The sequence below is a fragment of the Notothenia coriiceps genome, unplaced genomic scaffold (genome assembly GCF_000735185.1).
Source record: "Notothenia coriiceps isolate Sejong01 unplaced genomic scaffold, NC01 NC01_scaffold00037246, whole genome shotgun sequence".
Lineage (NCBI taxonomy): Eukaryota > Metazoa > Chordata > Actinopteri > Perciformes > Nototheniidae > Notothenia > Notothenia coriiceps.
In genome coordinates, this window is record NW_011369947.1 from 1,653,574 (window position 1) to 1,666,264 (window position 12,691).

The 12,691-nt window shown below is 44.9% G+C and overlaps 1 protein-coding gene across 1 annotated transcript in view; it reads right to left on the reverse strand.

Moving 5' to 3' along the window:
- lrig1 (leucine-rich repeats and immunoglobulin-like domains 1) overlaps positions 1 to 12,691 on the reverse strand; it is a 35,422-nt gene that overhangs the window by 9,993 nt on the left and 12,738 nt on the right. Inside the window, exons 4-8 of the mRNA XM_010794531.1 lie at positions 5,072 to 5,209; positions 4,395 to 4,538; positions 3,273 to 3,416; positions 2,674 to 2,817; positions 974 to 1,117 (exon numbers count right to left, since the gene is read on the reverse strand). Of these exons, the coding sequence (XP_010792833.1) occupies positions 974 to 1,117; positions 2,674 to 2,817; positions 3,273 to 3,416; positions 4,395 to 4,538; positions 5,072 to 5,209 (714 nt within the window). The remainder of the gene's footprint in view (positions 1 to 973; positions 1,118 to 2,673; positions 2,818 to 3,272; positions 3,417 to 4,394; positions 4,539 to 5,071; positions 5,210 to 12,691) is intronic.

Below are 12,691 nucleotides of genomic sequence, written 5' to 3' on the forward strand. Positions count from 1 at the left end.
CTGATGAGCCAACGACCCCTGTGGCCGAATTAGAGGGCAGGCTGGCTTGTTTTGAGCTTTCACACCCCGTCGCAGGCTCCAGCCCCATGCCAGCAAGACCAGCAGCGCGGGCCCAATTAAAGCTCCCCCCGGCCCCTTTTCAGGGCCCGGCCTAGGCCCGCGCTCCCCTCCACTGATTAGATTAGGGCCTGCCTCAAAGACAAGGAGCGCAGCGGTGATACAAGAGGAGAGATCATGCACACAAATCAAGATGGAGAAGGAAAACATGATGATAGGTCTCATGTTGTCAGCTCCCTATCTGTCGCTGGTCTCACCCTTCTGTGCGTTGGCTTGCCCCCCCCTGCTGTTAGTGAGAGCTTGTCTAGCGAGCTCTGGCACGACTCCCCTCTCTGGCTCTGTCACTGGTACGAGGCACAGCCAAAAGGACATTGGTTAGGAACCCAAGACCCCCAAGTCTTTCTCCTGGATTTATCCCCCTGACTTTCTCCCTTTCACTCTCTCCTTGTCCTTCCTGTTTGGAGCTTTTTGTGCAAAAAGGTGGAAAGAAAACCTCTGTCTAAATTCATGGCTTGTCATAGGATCTTGAGGGAGGTGGGCGACACAGAACACTTTTAGATCCAAGTTTGTTGGAGAGAAAAATAACAAGAACCAAACAAATGGAACAAAGTGGGGAAAAGACGCAGGAAAAAGAAGGAGTTTCCACAGAAAATGCAACAAAAGGGATTCATGAACGCCTCGAAAGAGTAAAAGGAAAAGTCATGAATGCAAATGAGATCAAAACCGTTGAAAAGTAAACACCTCCTCCCGCTTTCTGAAGTCTAATGACGGGAGTTATATCAAATATCACAGAGGCAAAACCAATACAAGTCATCTCAGCTCTCATTGCTCCCAAATGGAACATCCAAGCCTTATTGCCAGCAGGGGGGAAAGCCGTAATGAGTGGGTTGTTCGGGGGCTGGGTGGGAGTACTTACAGGGTGCGTACGGACTTGAGGCCTCTGAAGGCTCCCTCGGTGATGTGGCTGATGGAGTTGTGGCCCAGACGGAGCGAGTGGAGATCTCCCAGCACGGCCAGGCTGCCTTCATCCAGACGAGTCAAGTTGTTATAGGACAGATTCCTGGAGAGAGAATCATAGTGTGAGACAGACGGCAGGCAGACAGAACGAGAGGGGAAAAAAGGGGGGGAGAGAAGTGTTCTGTGTGAGGTCCTGAAGGAGAAGACAGGTTGGCAAAACGCTGAGGCAGCAGCTCACGACATCATTAGACTTGAATTTCACGGCTGATATAATGTCTATTTGCCACTCGGTAATGTGTTTTTCCATTGTGAGTTCCACCGTCACCTCAAGATGTGAACAGAGAATGGGCTTAGCAGACGTTTAGAGCTCAGCCGAGGTCTTAACCTTTCGACAGGGAAGAAAATAAACTCTCGGTTGGAACTTTACATGTCTACAACCTCCATTTATAGGCCTACTTGAGTGTGTGGTAAACCCCCAGGGGAATATAATGACGCTTAAGGGTACTGCAGCCCTCAAAATGCTACATATTTTCATATAGGCTCAGGCTTAAGGATATCCAAATGGGGCAAAAACAGTAGCTTCTTCAACAAAAAAAGTGACTGACTGTTGTTTCATAGCATGCATGTAATACCTGTTGATTATAAGCAACAACAAGTAGCTTTCAAACAGTCGTCAAAGGCAGCATTGTGCATTTCATTGCCCTCCCTGTGGCCCTCGCTGTCTGTCTCGGTGGCCTCAGGTTTGCTTGACCAGTCATGTGTGCAGCCTAGATTCTCCTCTCGCTGCCAGCTTTGGGAATGCAATATGAGGCTCTTCATAAGGACGAGTCACTCTCTTCTATCAGTCATGGGGGTTTATCGTCATTCTAGAAAGAAATAATAAATAACCGCTGCCTGGGGGGATGATTCAGGGGATGGCGCTGGGAGCAATCTGTCATTCCCAGACGTGCGCACAGGAAGCGGCATTGAGAGCAAGCTAACATCTACCTCTTTATCCCATCTGACTGTTACACATAAACAAACAGCGGCGCCACGGAAACCCCAGGCCGCCTCGCAGTTAGCAACGCCTCAGCTGAGCAGAGCACTTTAGAGCAGCGATAGCACCCGCCGTGTCAGCCGAACAGGAAAGACTCTCGGATAATAACTCTCCGTTGGGTAGACAAAGGCCGCGAAGGTGATCCCTCGGTGTAATTACCACAACACGAGCGCTAGAGGATTACACGCTGGTTTGACAAACCCTCGGCGCTTCAGAATCCAGAACAAAAACGTCTTGTCGGAGGGTTTGAGTGCTGTTGAGCCCGGCTCTAATTATAGGATAAACAGGCTTATTCTGAGAATAGCGTGGTGTATTGAGTGTTAAAGCACAATGTCATGTAACCCTAGGGAAGGTAGATGGGTGATATGGTTGTGGGTGGGGAGTGTTGAATTCTCAGGATATAGGTTTAAAACGGTTTAAATCCCAAGAGACGGACAGGAAAGATTTTAAAAAGTGATGTTTCTGCTTCTTCACGATTAAAAAAAGTGTAACTATGTAGCACATTCTCTGTTGACTTCTCTTCAACTGCACTCATCATTCCAGGCTTAGAAAATATAGCTATCAATCTACTTAATGTTTTTGCGAGAGGAGGTGCTCTGGCTCATGTGTATGCTTGTACTCACAGTTCCCTCAGCTTCTGGCAGAACTTCCATCCGTCAGGGTTGATGCGGGCTATGGAGTTGTTACTGAGGAATAACTGCTGGAGGGAGGAGAGGCCGTACAGGGAGCCGCTGTTCACCTCCGTCAGGCTGTTGTAGTCCAGGTGACTGCACGAGTGAAAAACGAGCAGAATAAGTGTTAGTGAATTTTTTTGCAGGATCTTGAAAAAATGGTTTACGGGCAGCAGGATGTCGGGAATTTCAATTCGCTCAGCTGGCAGAGGCGTTTCTGACAAGTGCAATGCAATTTGTGACAATTACTTTGTTATTTTGCATGTAATTGGAGTAAAGTGTAGAAATGGCAGGTTTACAGGAATGGGTGTTGTTGTGGTTGCGAGTGGGAAAGTTCAGGAAGGGACAAAAAGCTCTTATACGGTTTGGTAGGTGAGTATTTAAGTTTATTTAGCAACTGCTCAGTTTAGGTGGTGCTAATTGATTGTAAACGTTTTCTTAATTCTGAGCTGGAGGGACAGTTGTGCAAAAGAATAAAATGGACACGTTTGTCATTTCATGTAAATATATTATTGATACTGTTTCAGTTTTTTTTTTGTTTTTTTACGTACAGGACTTTCATCTTGGCCAGGTCCCAGAAAGCGCCGTCGGTCAGTTTGTTGATGTTGTTTCTGTGCAGCTTGAGCACCTCCAGGCTGGACAGACCCTTGAAGGTGAGACCCTCCACTAGACGGATACGGTTCCTGTGCAGCTCACTGCGGGACAGACAGAAGAAATGCATCAAACTGATCATGGGGAAAAAACTGTAAGGCAATTAATCATTCTTAGTAAGAATCTGTCAAAAACATTACCCACATCTTAAAAGCAGGAAACACACTTTTTTCCACTCTCTTTTTGACTGAGGAATGTTTCACCCCTCATTCTATATTACCATCCATCACACTGAAGTCAAAACTAAGGAGTCCTGTAGCCTGCACGCTTCAGTTGGAGCATTGTGTAGCTAACAAACCCCCAGATTAACAGGCTTTCCTCAGTGGTGTCCTTTCCAGTTGTGCCATGAGGTCACAGGCTGTAGCTTACAAACAACTTATGAAATAACAATTGAACTATAACATATCTAACACCAGTTTGTTTTATTCTTGCATATAACGCGTGAGACCTCTCTGCAGTGATTCTGTACATTTGGTATGCGAAGGTTTTAAAAGCCCTCTGGTTGGCAAAGATAAACATCCTCATAAGTTTGTACAAGTGTCACTGGGGCCACCTGTCCAACAAAGAGGCACCTGGGGGAGCTCCTGGAGCCACAATGGGGGAAGACTCCCATTGCAGGAGTCCATTGGGTCTCCAGAGAGGAGGCGTTGAGGTACAAATTGGTCGACTTCACCGCGAGGCCGAAGGGGGGGGTTTGAAGATAATGGTGCGGGGAATGAGCTAACTACTGAAGAAGGCAATAAATCACTAACAATGTGGCTCCGGTGTTTGCCTAGTCAGACCTTATCCGTCCCTAAAGGTGTAGCTCACACTAATAGCGCTCTAAACGGTAAACACACAGAGTTCGATCAACAGACACGACTGCTCGATTCAACTCTTAAATACTTTCAATTCCATAATGTCTTCATTTAGGCTACGATTGGGATCATTTTCAGGCTAAAATGACGGAAATATTTAATTTTTGCAGATCAAAATCATCATAACTGTGTGTTGTTGTCGTGATGGAATCCAGTGGTACTTACAGCTGGGTGAGCCTGGGGAGCTGGAAGGCCTTCACGGGGATCTGGCTGATGCGGTTTCGGCTCAGTCTCAGGACCTGGAGAGTCGCGCCCAGATGGTCCAGAGCTCCGAGCTCCAACAAAGAGATTTTGTTGTTGCTAAGGTACCTGGAGGCAGAAACCGTACCATGTGGCATTAGAGAGTTGTAACAAACCTCAAGGGCCCCGTTTCTAAAAAGCAATATTACATCACAATCAATGACATTCATCAGATCACTATATTTATCCCTGGGGAAATTGATTTTCATGACAGTTGCTCTTTTGCAGAATGAAATCAATCTAAAAAATATTTGAATGTTAAGTATTTATATAAACATAAGAAGTTAAAGTAAGAATGTGCAATAAAAAGGTACATTAAAGTAAACATATTTATAAAAAACCTAGTTAAAGTAATCATGTGCACATTGAACAACAATATATATTGTAAATTACAATATAAACTGTTTATTATTATTATTATTATTATTATTATTATATATTAGTAAAAAATAAGATATTAATGCTGAATTGCACTTTTATTAGGGAGATGTTCCCCTAGAAAACGTTATTTTGACCCCTTAAGTTAAATATCATCTTATTTGATTGAAGTGCCTTTCTTTTTAAAGATTGGTGTCACGGTGATAATTAGAGATTGAACTTACAGGTGTCTGATTTGCAGGCCTGCAGGAAAGCAGTGCCCTCGCAGCTCAGTGATATCATTATTGCTCAGGTCCAGGGTTTCCACAGAAGCCAGCTCTCTGGTACGCCTGCCGTCTATACTGCGGATCTTATTATGATGGCTGGAAAATAGAAAAAACACATACAAAAAAGCATTAGGGCCGTGTGGAAACAACTCACAGGCCTCCAACTCCACCCTACCGAGTGTCCATATCACAACCTGAAAATAAATCACCCTGCTCAACTTCACTGTCCTTTCCCCATCACCAACACAAGACAATCCGAATCCCCCGCCTTCTCTAAACCCACTCTCAGACACAAAGAGAGCAGAGTACACAGAATAAAGTGGTCTTCATCCACCACAAAGTGTGTACTTTAAGAGCTTCCCAACAGAGGCTGGCCTTCTTTAAACAATCCCAAGGACACCTGTGGTTCTAAACAGAGCTTAGACGCAAAATACATCTGTTAGATGGATGGGGCCTCGGTGATCAACCACAGCCACTCGAAGGGGAATTTTGGAGTACTTCAGTGTGTGATGGAATGGGGAGAGGGCTGTGTGATTTCCAAGAAGTTCTAGCCAAATAAGACTAAATAAATAAGAACCGAAACTCAACCATCTTGAAAAGGCTTCCAAAACATTAAAATGACTACTTTTTGGTGGGAAATCTGAAAATGAATCTAGTTGTACCAGGAGGGGGACATGGCATATCCACCTTCTAAGTTTAAAATGGGAAGTTTCTCCACTCCAATTTGAAGGTTCTCCACTCAAGAAAGTGTTAGACTAACTATTTAATTTTGGAGAATCAGAAGGCAGACTTACGAGACACACTGCTGGTCGGCCAAAGTGATAGACACACTCACCGGGACACAAACGTACGTGTCAGAGGAGCTTATGGACTGCCAGAGGCCACATAAGAAGCCCAGACACAGCCGTACTCTAGTGCAAACACGCTGACAGACATACAGACAGGTGTTTACAGTACATATAGAATATGCAAAGCAGACAAACACTAAACACACACACAGGCATCCATGTTGCTACAGCAGGTCTGTGTCTGTGTAGGCATGTGTGCATACATGAGCGTGATGGCCAGTGTTATCCGAGCACACATGAAAGCCTTTGCCGGGTGCCACATTTGACACATGCCTGGGTGCTAACTAGGGATGGGAATTTCATTTGGTATCACTTTCATTTACCCGACTGGTCTAAAAAAAAAAAACTAAAAAAGCCACGATTAACGAGTGAGAGAGTAGCTCTTTTCACATAGACTATTAAAAGAGGGCATGTTATTCTGCGTCGTATAAAGGGTACGAGCACAGATTGGGGGACAGTGTTGTTCTGACCCTTACCCTCTGCCCGCCACAGAGATAGTCACAGAGCTGAACAGGGACAGCCGGCATGGCAGGATATCTTAAGTGTATTACAGCGATCTCTATGTAAAACGGGTTAGTGAAAAGCCAAGAAAGAGAGCGTATAAATGAGCTTCATTTGGCACTAAGAAAGCAGGTGTGTGACAACAGCCATAACTTCATGTACGGGGGGTTCCTTCATGTGAAAGCTACAAATGAAGTCTGTTCTTGAGCTGTTGGTTTTAAGCAAGATGTGGTATTTAAATCTCTTCTGTTCCCCAAGGCCATGCGATTATGCCCACATGTCCCAACATGGAGCTGTCCTAAATGGGTCCAAACCTGATGATCCACACTGATGACCCAAAGTCAAGCCATTCCCACAATATGCAGGCATGAGACACAACAGGCAGTGTGTCTATGACCTGCATCACAAGCCGATTCAACTGTATGGTAAGATCAATTACCTCCACCAATAGAGGGTTTGACAGCATGTGAAAATGACTTGACAAAAGACTTCCTTCGTTCTAAAGTTCAGAGATTGTTCTCTTGACTTTTCGGCAAGGTGTGTGTACGAGTGTGTGACAGAGAGAGCCAGAGGGAAAGAGAGAGAGAGAGAGAGAGCAGGTGTTCCACCAGTCAAACTCGTCAAAACAAGGTCAGTCCCTCCTTCCTGCTTCCTTTCTAGCCTTCAGCCAGGACACACACACACACACACACACACACACACACACACACACACACACACACACACACACACACACACACACACACACACACACACACACACACATATTCATTGGTGTCTGAGCGGAGGAGGGGTCACACCACAGTGGCCCACCTGAATAAACAGTGGCAGAAATGGTTAAGAATGAGCCATACAAGCAGGCACACACACACACACACACACACACACACACACACACACACACACACACACACACACACACACACACACACACACACACAGCACAAATAACAGACGCACACATGGGACAGAGCAACAGACAGTGGCTACAGTGAGCCTGAGCAAAGAGGGGAGGGAAAGAATGGGGGAGGGAAAGAATGGGGGAGGAGAAAGAGAGGGGGGAGATGAAGGGGTGAGGAGGGGTCAACAGCTGGTGACCTTTGATGGGAAAAACAGATCAGTCTCAAACTAGTGGGAGAGGCCGACCTCCCTCACTCGTTCTCTCGCTCCGTTCTCCTTTACACCACTCAACCCAGATCCTCTCTCTCTCTCCCTCCCAAAGTCAGGGCCCAGCTGTGTGTGAGAGACGGATAAAGCCTTGTCGCGTTTGAAGTCCGCGCATACAATAGTAGCGTTTATAAAATCTGATTATCATACGGCCGGAGACATTTCTGATAAAGACAAGCCCGGCTCACCCTCGTTCCCTTTGATGTCCGGGGGCCTTATTCGCCTTGATTCCACTTAATTCCAAATCTCATTACCCTGCCCCATTGACCATCTGATTAGCATGAGCCCGGCTCATTTTGACACTTCTTTTGATGCATGGAAAGTGCAACAGCGGTTTACACTAGCGAGCCCATTCCACAGTTTCCAGTGTCATCTCTGGAGCCGAATGTTTGGCCCGTCCCTCGCGTTTGAAGCCGGCGGTGGGGACAAAAGGAGAATTATTTCAAAATCAGATCATCCAGCGGGCCATATGATTTCTATCCCGAGCTGTTTTAAAGAAGCGCTTTGATGTCGGCTGGCCCGGCGATGAACACAATGGGAAAGTTTGTGCTGCTCTGCTGTCACTTTGACACTGTGTTTTTAAAAGTGTTGCTTTTTTTTTGGGCATCCTGCTGAGGCATTCTGGGAGTCTGCGGGATGGCACTGGGCTCACCAAGTGCATTGTGGGACTGTGGGAGCCTGGCATTTGGTTGGTTTGTCCTGTGACTTTTTATTTTAAGAGTGTTGTTGATGATAACTTTAACTTTAACTATATATTTATTTGTTTTTCCTTTCGTGTGCCTTGGCAGTCTTTTCTTCACTATTATCTGTAAAGCTTCTTTGAGCACCTGTAAAAGCGCTAACAAATTAAATCTATTATTATTATTATTATTATTATATGTTTCTGTTGTGATGGATCTATGATAGTTTAAAAGTTTCAAGTACAGTTCTTCAATCATAAAGTCAGGCTTATCTGTATCTAATGAATTCCAGGAGAACGGCAGTAATCAAAAAGAACTGCTGGACATGTCAGTTTAAGGAAGGGGATGAAAGCTACAGGAAGCGGAGAACAGGCCAAATAAAAGTCACTTCTCAACCAAGCATGAGATTAAAAACAAAGAGAAAAGGGAAGCAGGGAAAATAAGTCCAGCTCACTCCTTCTTCTTTAGCCCTACTCCTTTATTTTAATTTTAATAGTACTGAGCTATTTTATATTTTCCTATATGGGGCGCGTCCACAGGAGTGACTCGGCTTCTTTGTAAGTGTCAGCTCTCGGAGATTCTGAGTCAGATAGCTTCAAATATCAATGTGCTGATAACATTTCAGTCTGATGATTATCTTTGTAAAAGTTAAAAATGAGCACCTCTGACAGCTGCTGGATTGAAATAAAAATCTTCAAGTCATATTTAGTACCATTAATAATAGAAATGATGATAAACGTCTATAAAGAGTTTGTTTGCATCACAGGTTAAATGCAACCATATTTATTTTTGAAATGTCTCTCTCTAAAAAGTGTCTCACTTATTTCAAGGAGTTTTATTGAGTCCGGCGTGTGGCAAAGTAGGATAATTGCAGTGATTAAAACCAAAAATATACGATTACAATGTTTTTACTTTTCCCCAGTACCGCCCGTCACCGCAGGAATTTACTCAATTGAACGATTAGAATGCCAGAAATCCTGGAAACTTGCCGTTTAACATCAGCACACTGATACACTCGTGTAACCGCAACCTCAGCCGGGTTTACTGTGGGATAAGGGTCTGAAGACAGATTCTCCGTCCGTGTGTGTGTGTGTGTGTGTTAACCAGTGTCTCGCACAAACTTGTAGTCAGACGACATTCCAGACGAACTCCACCAATGGCACAGAAACACTCCAGCCTCACACACACAGTCTCACTACGGAGTGCTTGATGGTTGGCGAGGGGGAGGCTGAGCATTGCATTTTGGGAATAACCCTAACGGCCCGTCCACACAGCAGCGTTAAAAAAATCTTGGAGGTGGGCGTGTCTGAAAGCTTGGGGATTTTTTGCGAGCAACGCGACCAACAACCAATCACATGAATCTCCCGCCCCCGACATACAAAGCAAAAATCCCAGGGGATTTTATGCGAGCAATATATATATGTATATATATATATACATATATATATATAAAATCCCCAAAACAGGCGAAAACCTACCAGTTTCACCCACTGTCTCTGCCACCTCCCTCCATGCCTGGTTCCTCCTGTTTGTATCCCGGTAAATAGTTACTGGTCGTAAAGAACCGGGTGATTTGCTACCGTAATTTCTCGTTTGGAATATGAGGAAATGAACTCCCATGTCTCTCCCAGTTTACACGCGGTTTGATTGGCTAGTGCTTTTACTGTCAGATTTGCATAAACGGGATTTGATTGGCTGACGCTTCCACCTCAGCTTCAAAAGTTGAACATTGCTCAACTTTTGAATCCTGAAAATCTAGGAAATCCTGGAAATCTTCGCTTTGCTTCCCCACAATGCAGTTCGGCGAAAAGCGAGGCAAAGGGACGTCACCCCCATTCAAAGTCAATGGGCAGAAGCGTTGGAAGATTTTTTTAACGCTGCTGTGTGGACGGGCCGTAAGCATGAGCTCGCCTTCTTTCGTACCCTCCTGCTGCCTCCTCCACCATTCCTCTTTCGACATGTTGGTGATGTCACCCTGATCTGACACGACTCACATCCCCCTCACTCCCTCCCTCCCTATTTTCTCATCCTTCTTCCCCTTCTCACTGTCACCCATTTTACTGTAAGCCATGTGACTGACAGCTGCAGCTGCAAGTGCTTCAGCGGGCCTTCACTTCAGCTGTTTGGCTTTGTAAAGATCTGACCCTCCCTCCAGCCTCCCGCCTGCAGGCCTTCCCCTAGCAACAGGCCTCACGTCAGGCCAAAAAAAGACACCCCGATCATTTGGAGGATTGGCTCTGCACGGTTTGTGTAAGTTAAGGTGAACTTGCTCCAACCAGAAGAGGAGTTTGGGCTACAGATCAAGACTGATAAGAAACCACATCAACAAAAGCTCAACACTTTTGGAAACAGATGTCAGCGTTGCTTAATCAAACCTCAAATTCCCCTTTAATAACTGTACACAGCTTACAGAAATGGTCTGACCACATAAGTGCATCATAATCAATTCTGAGAAGCGGTCAGATGACACACAGGGAGTGCAAAGGTGTAACTCACCACTGAAAATGATATGACTATGAGCAACATTACAGGAACCAGCAGCTGCACACTTTACCACCAGGCATTGGGCCGGCATGCTAGCAAGGTGTGAAGAGATGCACAAAGTGAAGCTAGCGGTTAGCACTGCGCTAGCTTGGGGGAGTTTAACTTTCTTGTTTCAGGTTGAGTTAGATGTTAGAATGTTTCCTACTCACAAGTGGAAAAACCTATGGCACGCTGGAAACAACCGTCAACACAACAGATCATACAAATGTGTGTGTGGGTGTAAGTGTGTAATCAGAAACCATGAAGCATCGCCATTTATCTTGTCATAAGGATTGTTATAAGCTTTCCTATCAGCTTAAGCCTTTTGAATTTTTATCTTAGGCCTATTTCGGTGTCACCTTCGTAAGCTGTTCATTGGACTGCGTTTGTTTTGTGGGCCTCGAATTCCTTTAGACATTGTTGAGCATCATAACAACACAGCAAACTGTTGCTACTGAGATAACATTAATGACTTAAATGAAAGTGTTGAAAGAATAATGAGGTCTGCCTTGTGCAAGTATGGTGTTAACCATTTAGGGCGGGTCAGGAGGCGGAGAAGGTTTTCAACCAACTGGAGGATTAGTGGTCATGTACCTGAATCTTCCAGTCCGCATTTTGAAGATATTGAACCCCTTCTTGCTCTGTAAGGCCGATGTATGAACGTGTGTGTGAATGGGTTAGTGTTGGAATGTCATTTTAAAGTGTTTTGAGTGGTCTGAAAATCTCCTAAGTCTGTATGACCTTATCTTACACTTTCCAAGAGAGAATGATGGAGTCTTGTTATGATATGAGTGCTAGGGCCTAAAGAAACTCTATACATACTCTGCGACGAGAGATAAACTGAAGAACTTAACAAGGAGATTGGGTGACGAAACAGGAAAGTCCGCCGAACCTGGTGTACTGAGTGCAGATTATGGCGTCTCAACCATATACCCTTGCTGTACACGACGAAAGCAGTTCCTTAAGACATCGTGACGTATATTGTACCATTCACTCCTGCACAGCAGGAAATGATGAGAATCTGATGACCACGATTGCATTGGTCTATACTAGACCGTATGAGACAGAGAGACATAAAGTTGCATTTCTCGAACCGGGAGACTGCACACACCTGCTACGTACTTATGTAATACGTCTCATTACCGTATGACCTTCAGCTCTATATATCTCAATAAGGTGTGACGATTGTGTTTACTCTAGCCTTGTGAAGGTGAGGAGAACGCTGAGATCACATCTCGATATTTTTAAGCCCCCGAGTGCAGAAGAGTCGGCGTATATCATCACCAATGTTCGCATTATGACAAGACTGTTTCTGATGAACCAGATCTAGAGCGTTATCACGTAAACACAGATGTGTCGTTATTGTCGACGAAGCGAACGAAGGCTTCACAGTTCAGAGTCATATAAGTGGAAGGATTGCAGGTGGCGAACGAAGGGCCAACTTGACACGGACACCCCTGACGGACGTGACTGAACCGTAGAGTGACCGCCATCCTTTGATTTGACCCCACTTTTGATGGTTGTGCAAAACCTGTAGGGTTTCGGTCTAAATGACGGAATAAATCCACCCGCACACTTGCGAACACTACAGTGTTGCGTTCAACCATCAAAATAGTTGTCAAAATCAAGAATGCGGCAACTCCCCTTTCAGGTACGACCTTTCTCCAACACACTCCTGAAATAAGGTTCAACGTGAGACCAACTGTCCATTTACGATGGCGACTCCTTTACGAATTTTCCATAAGGTACAAGGTAAATACTTGGGACCACTATGGATCAACAAAAATCAACCTACTTATAAACTCTATAAGTTTAATATTAGTGACTCGATGACGATGAACTTTACCCTAACATTAAAA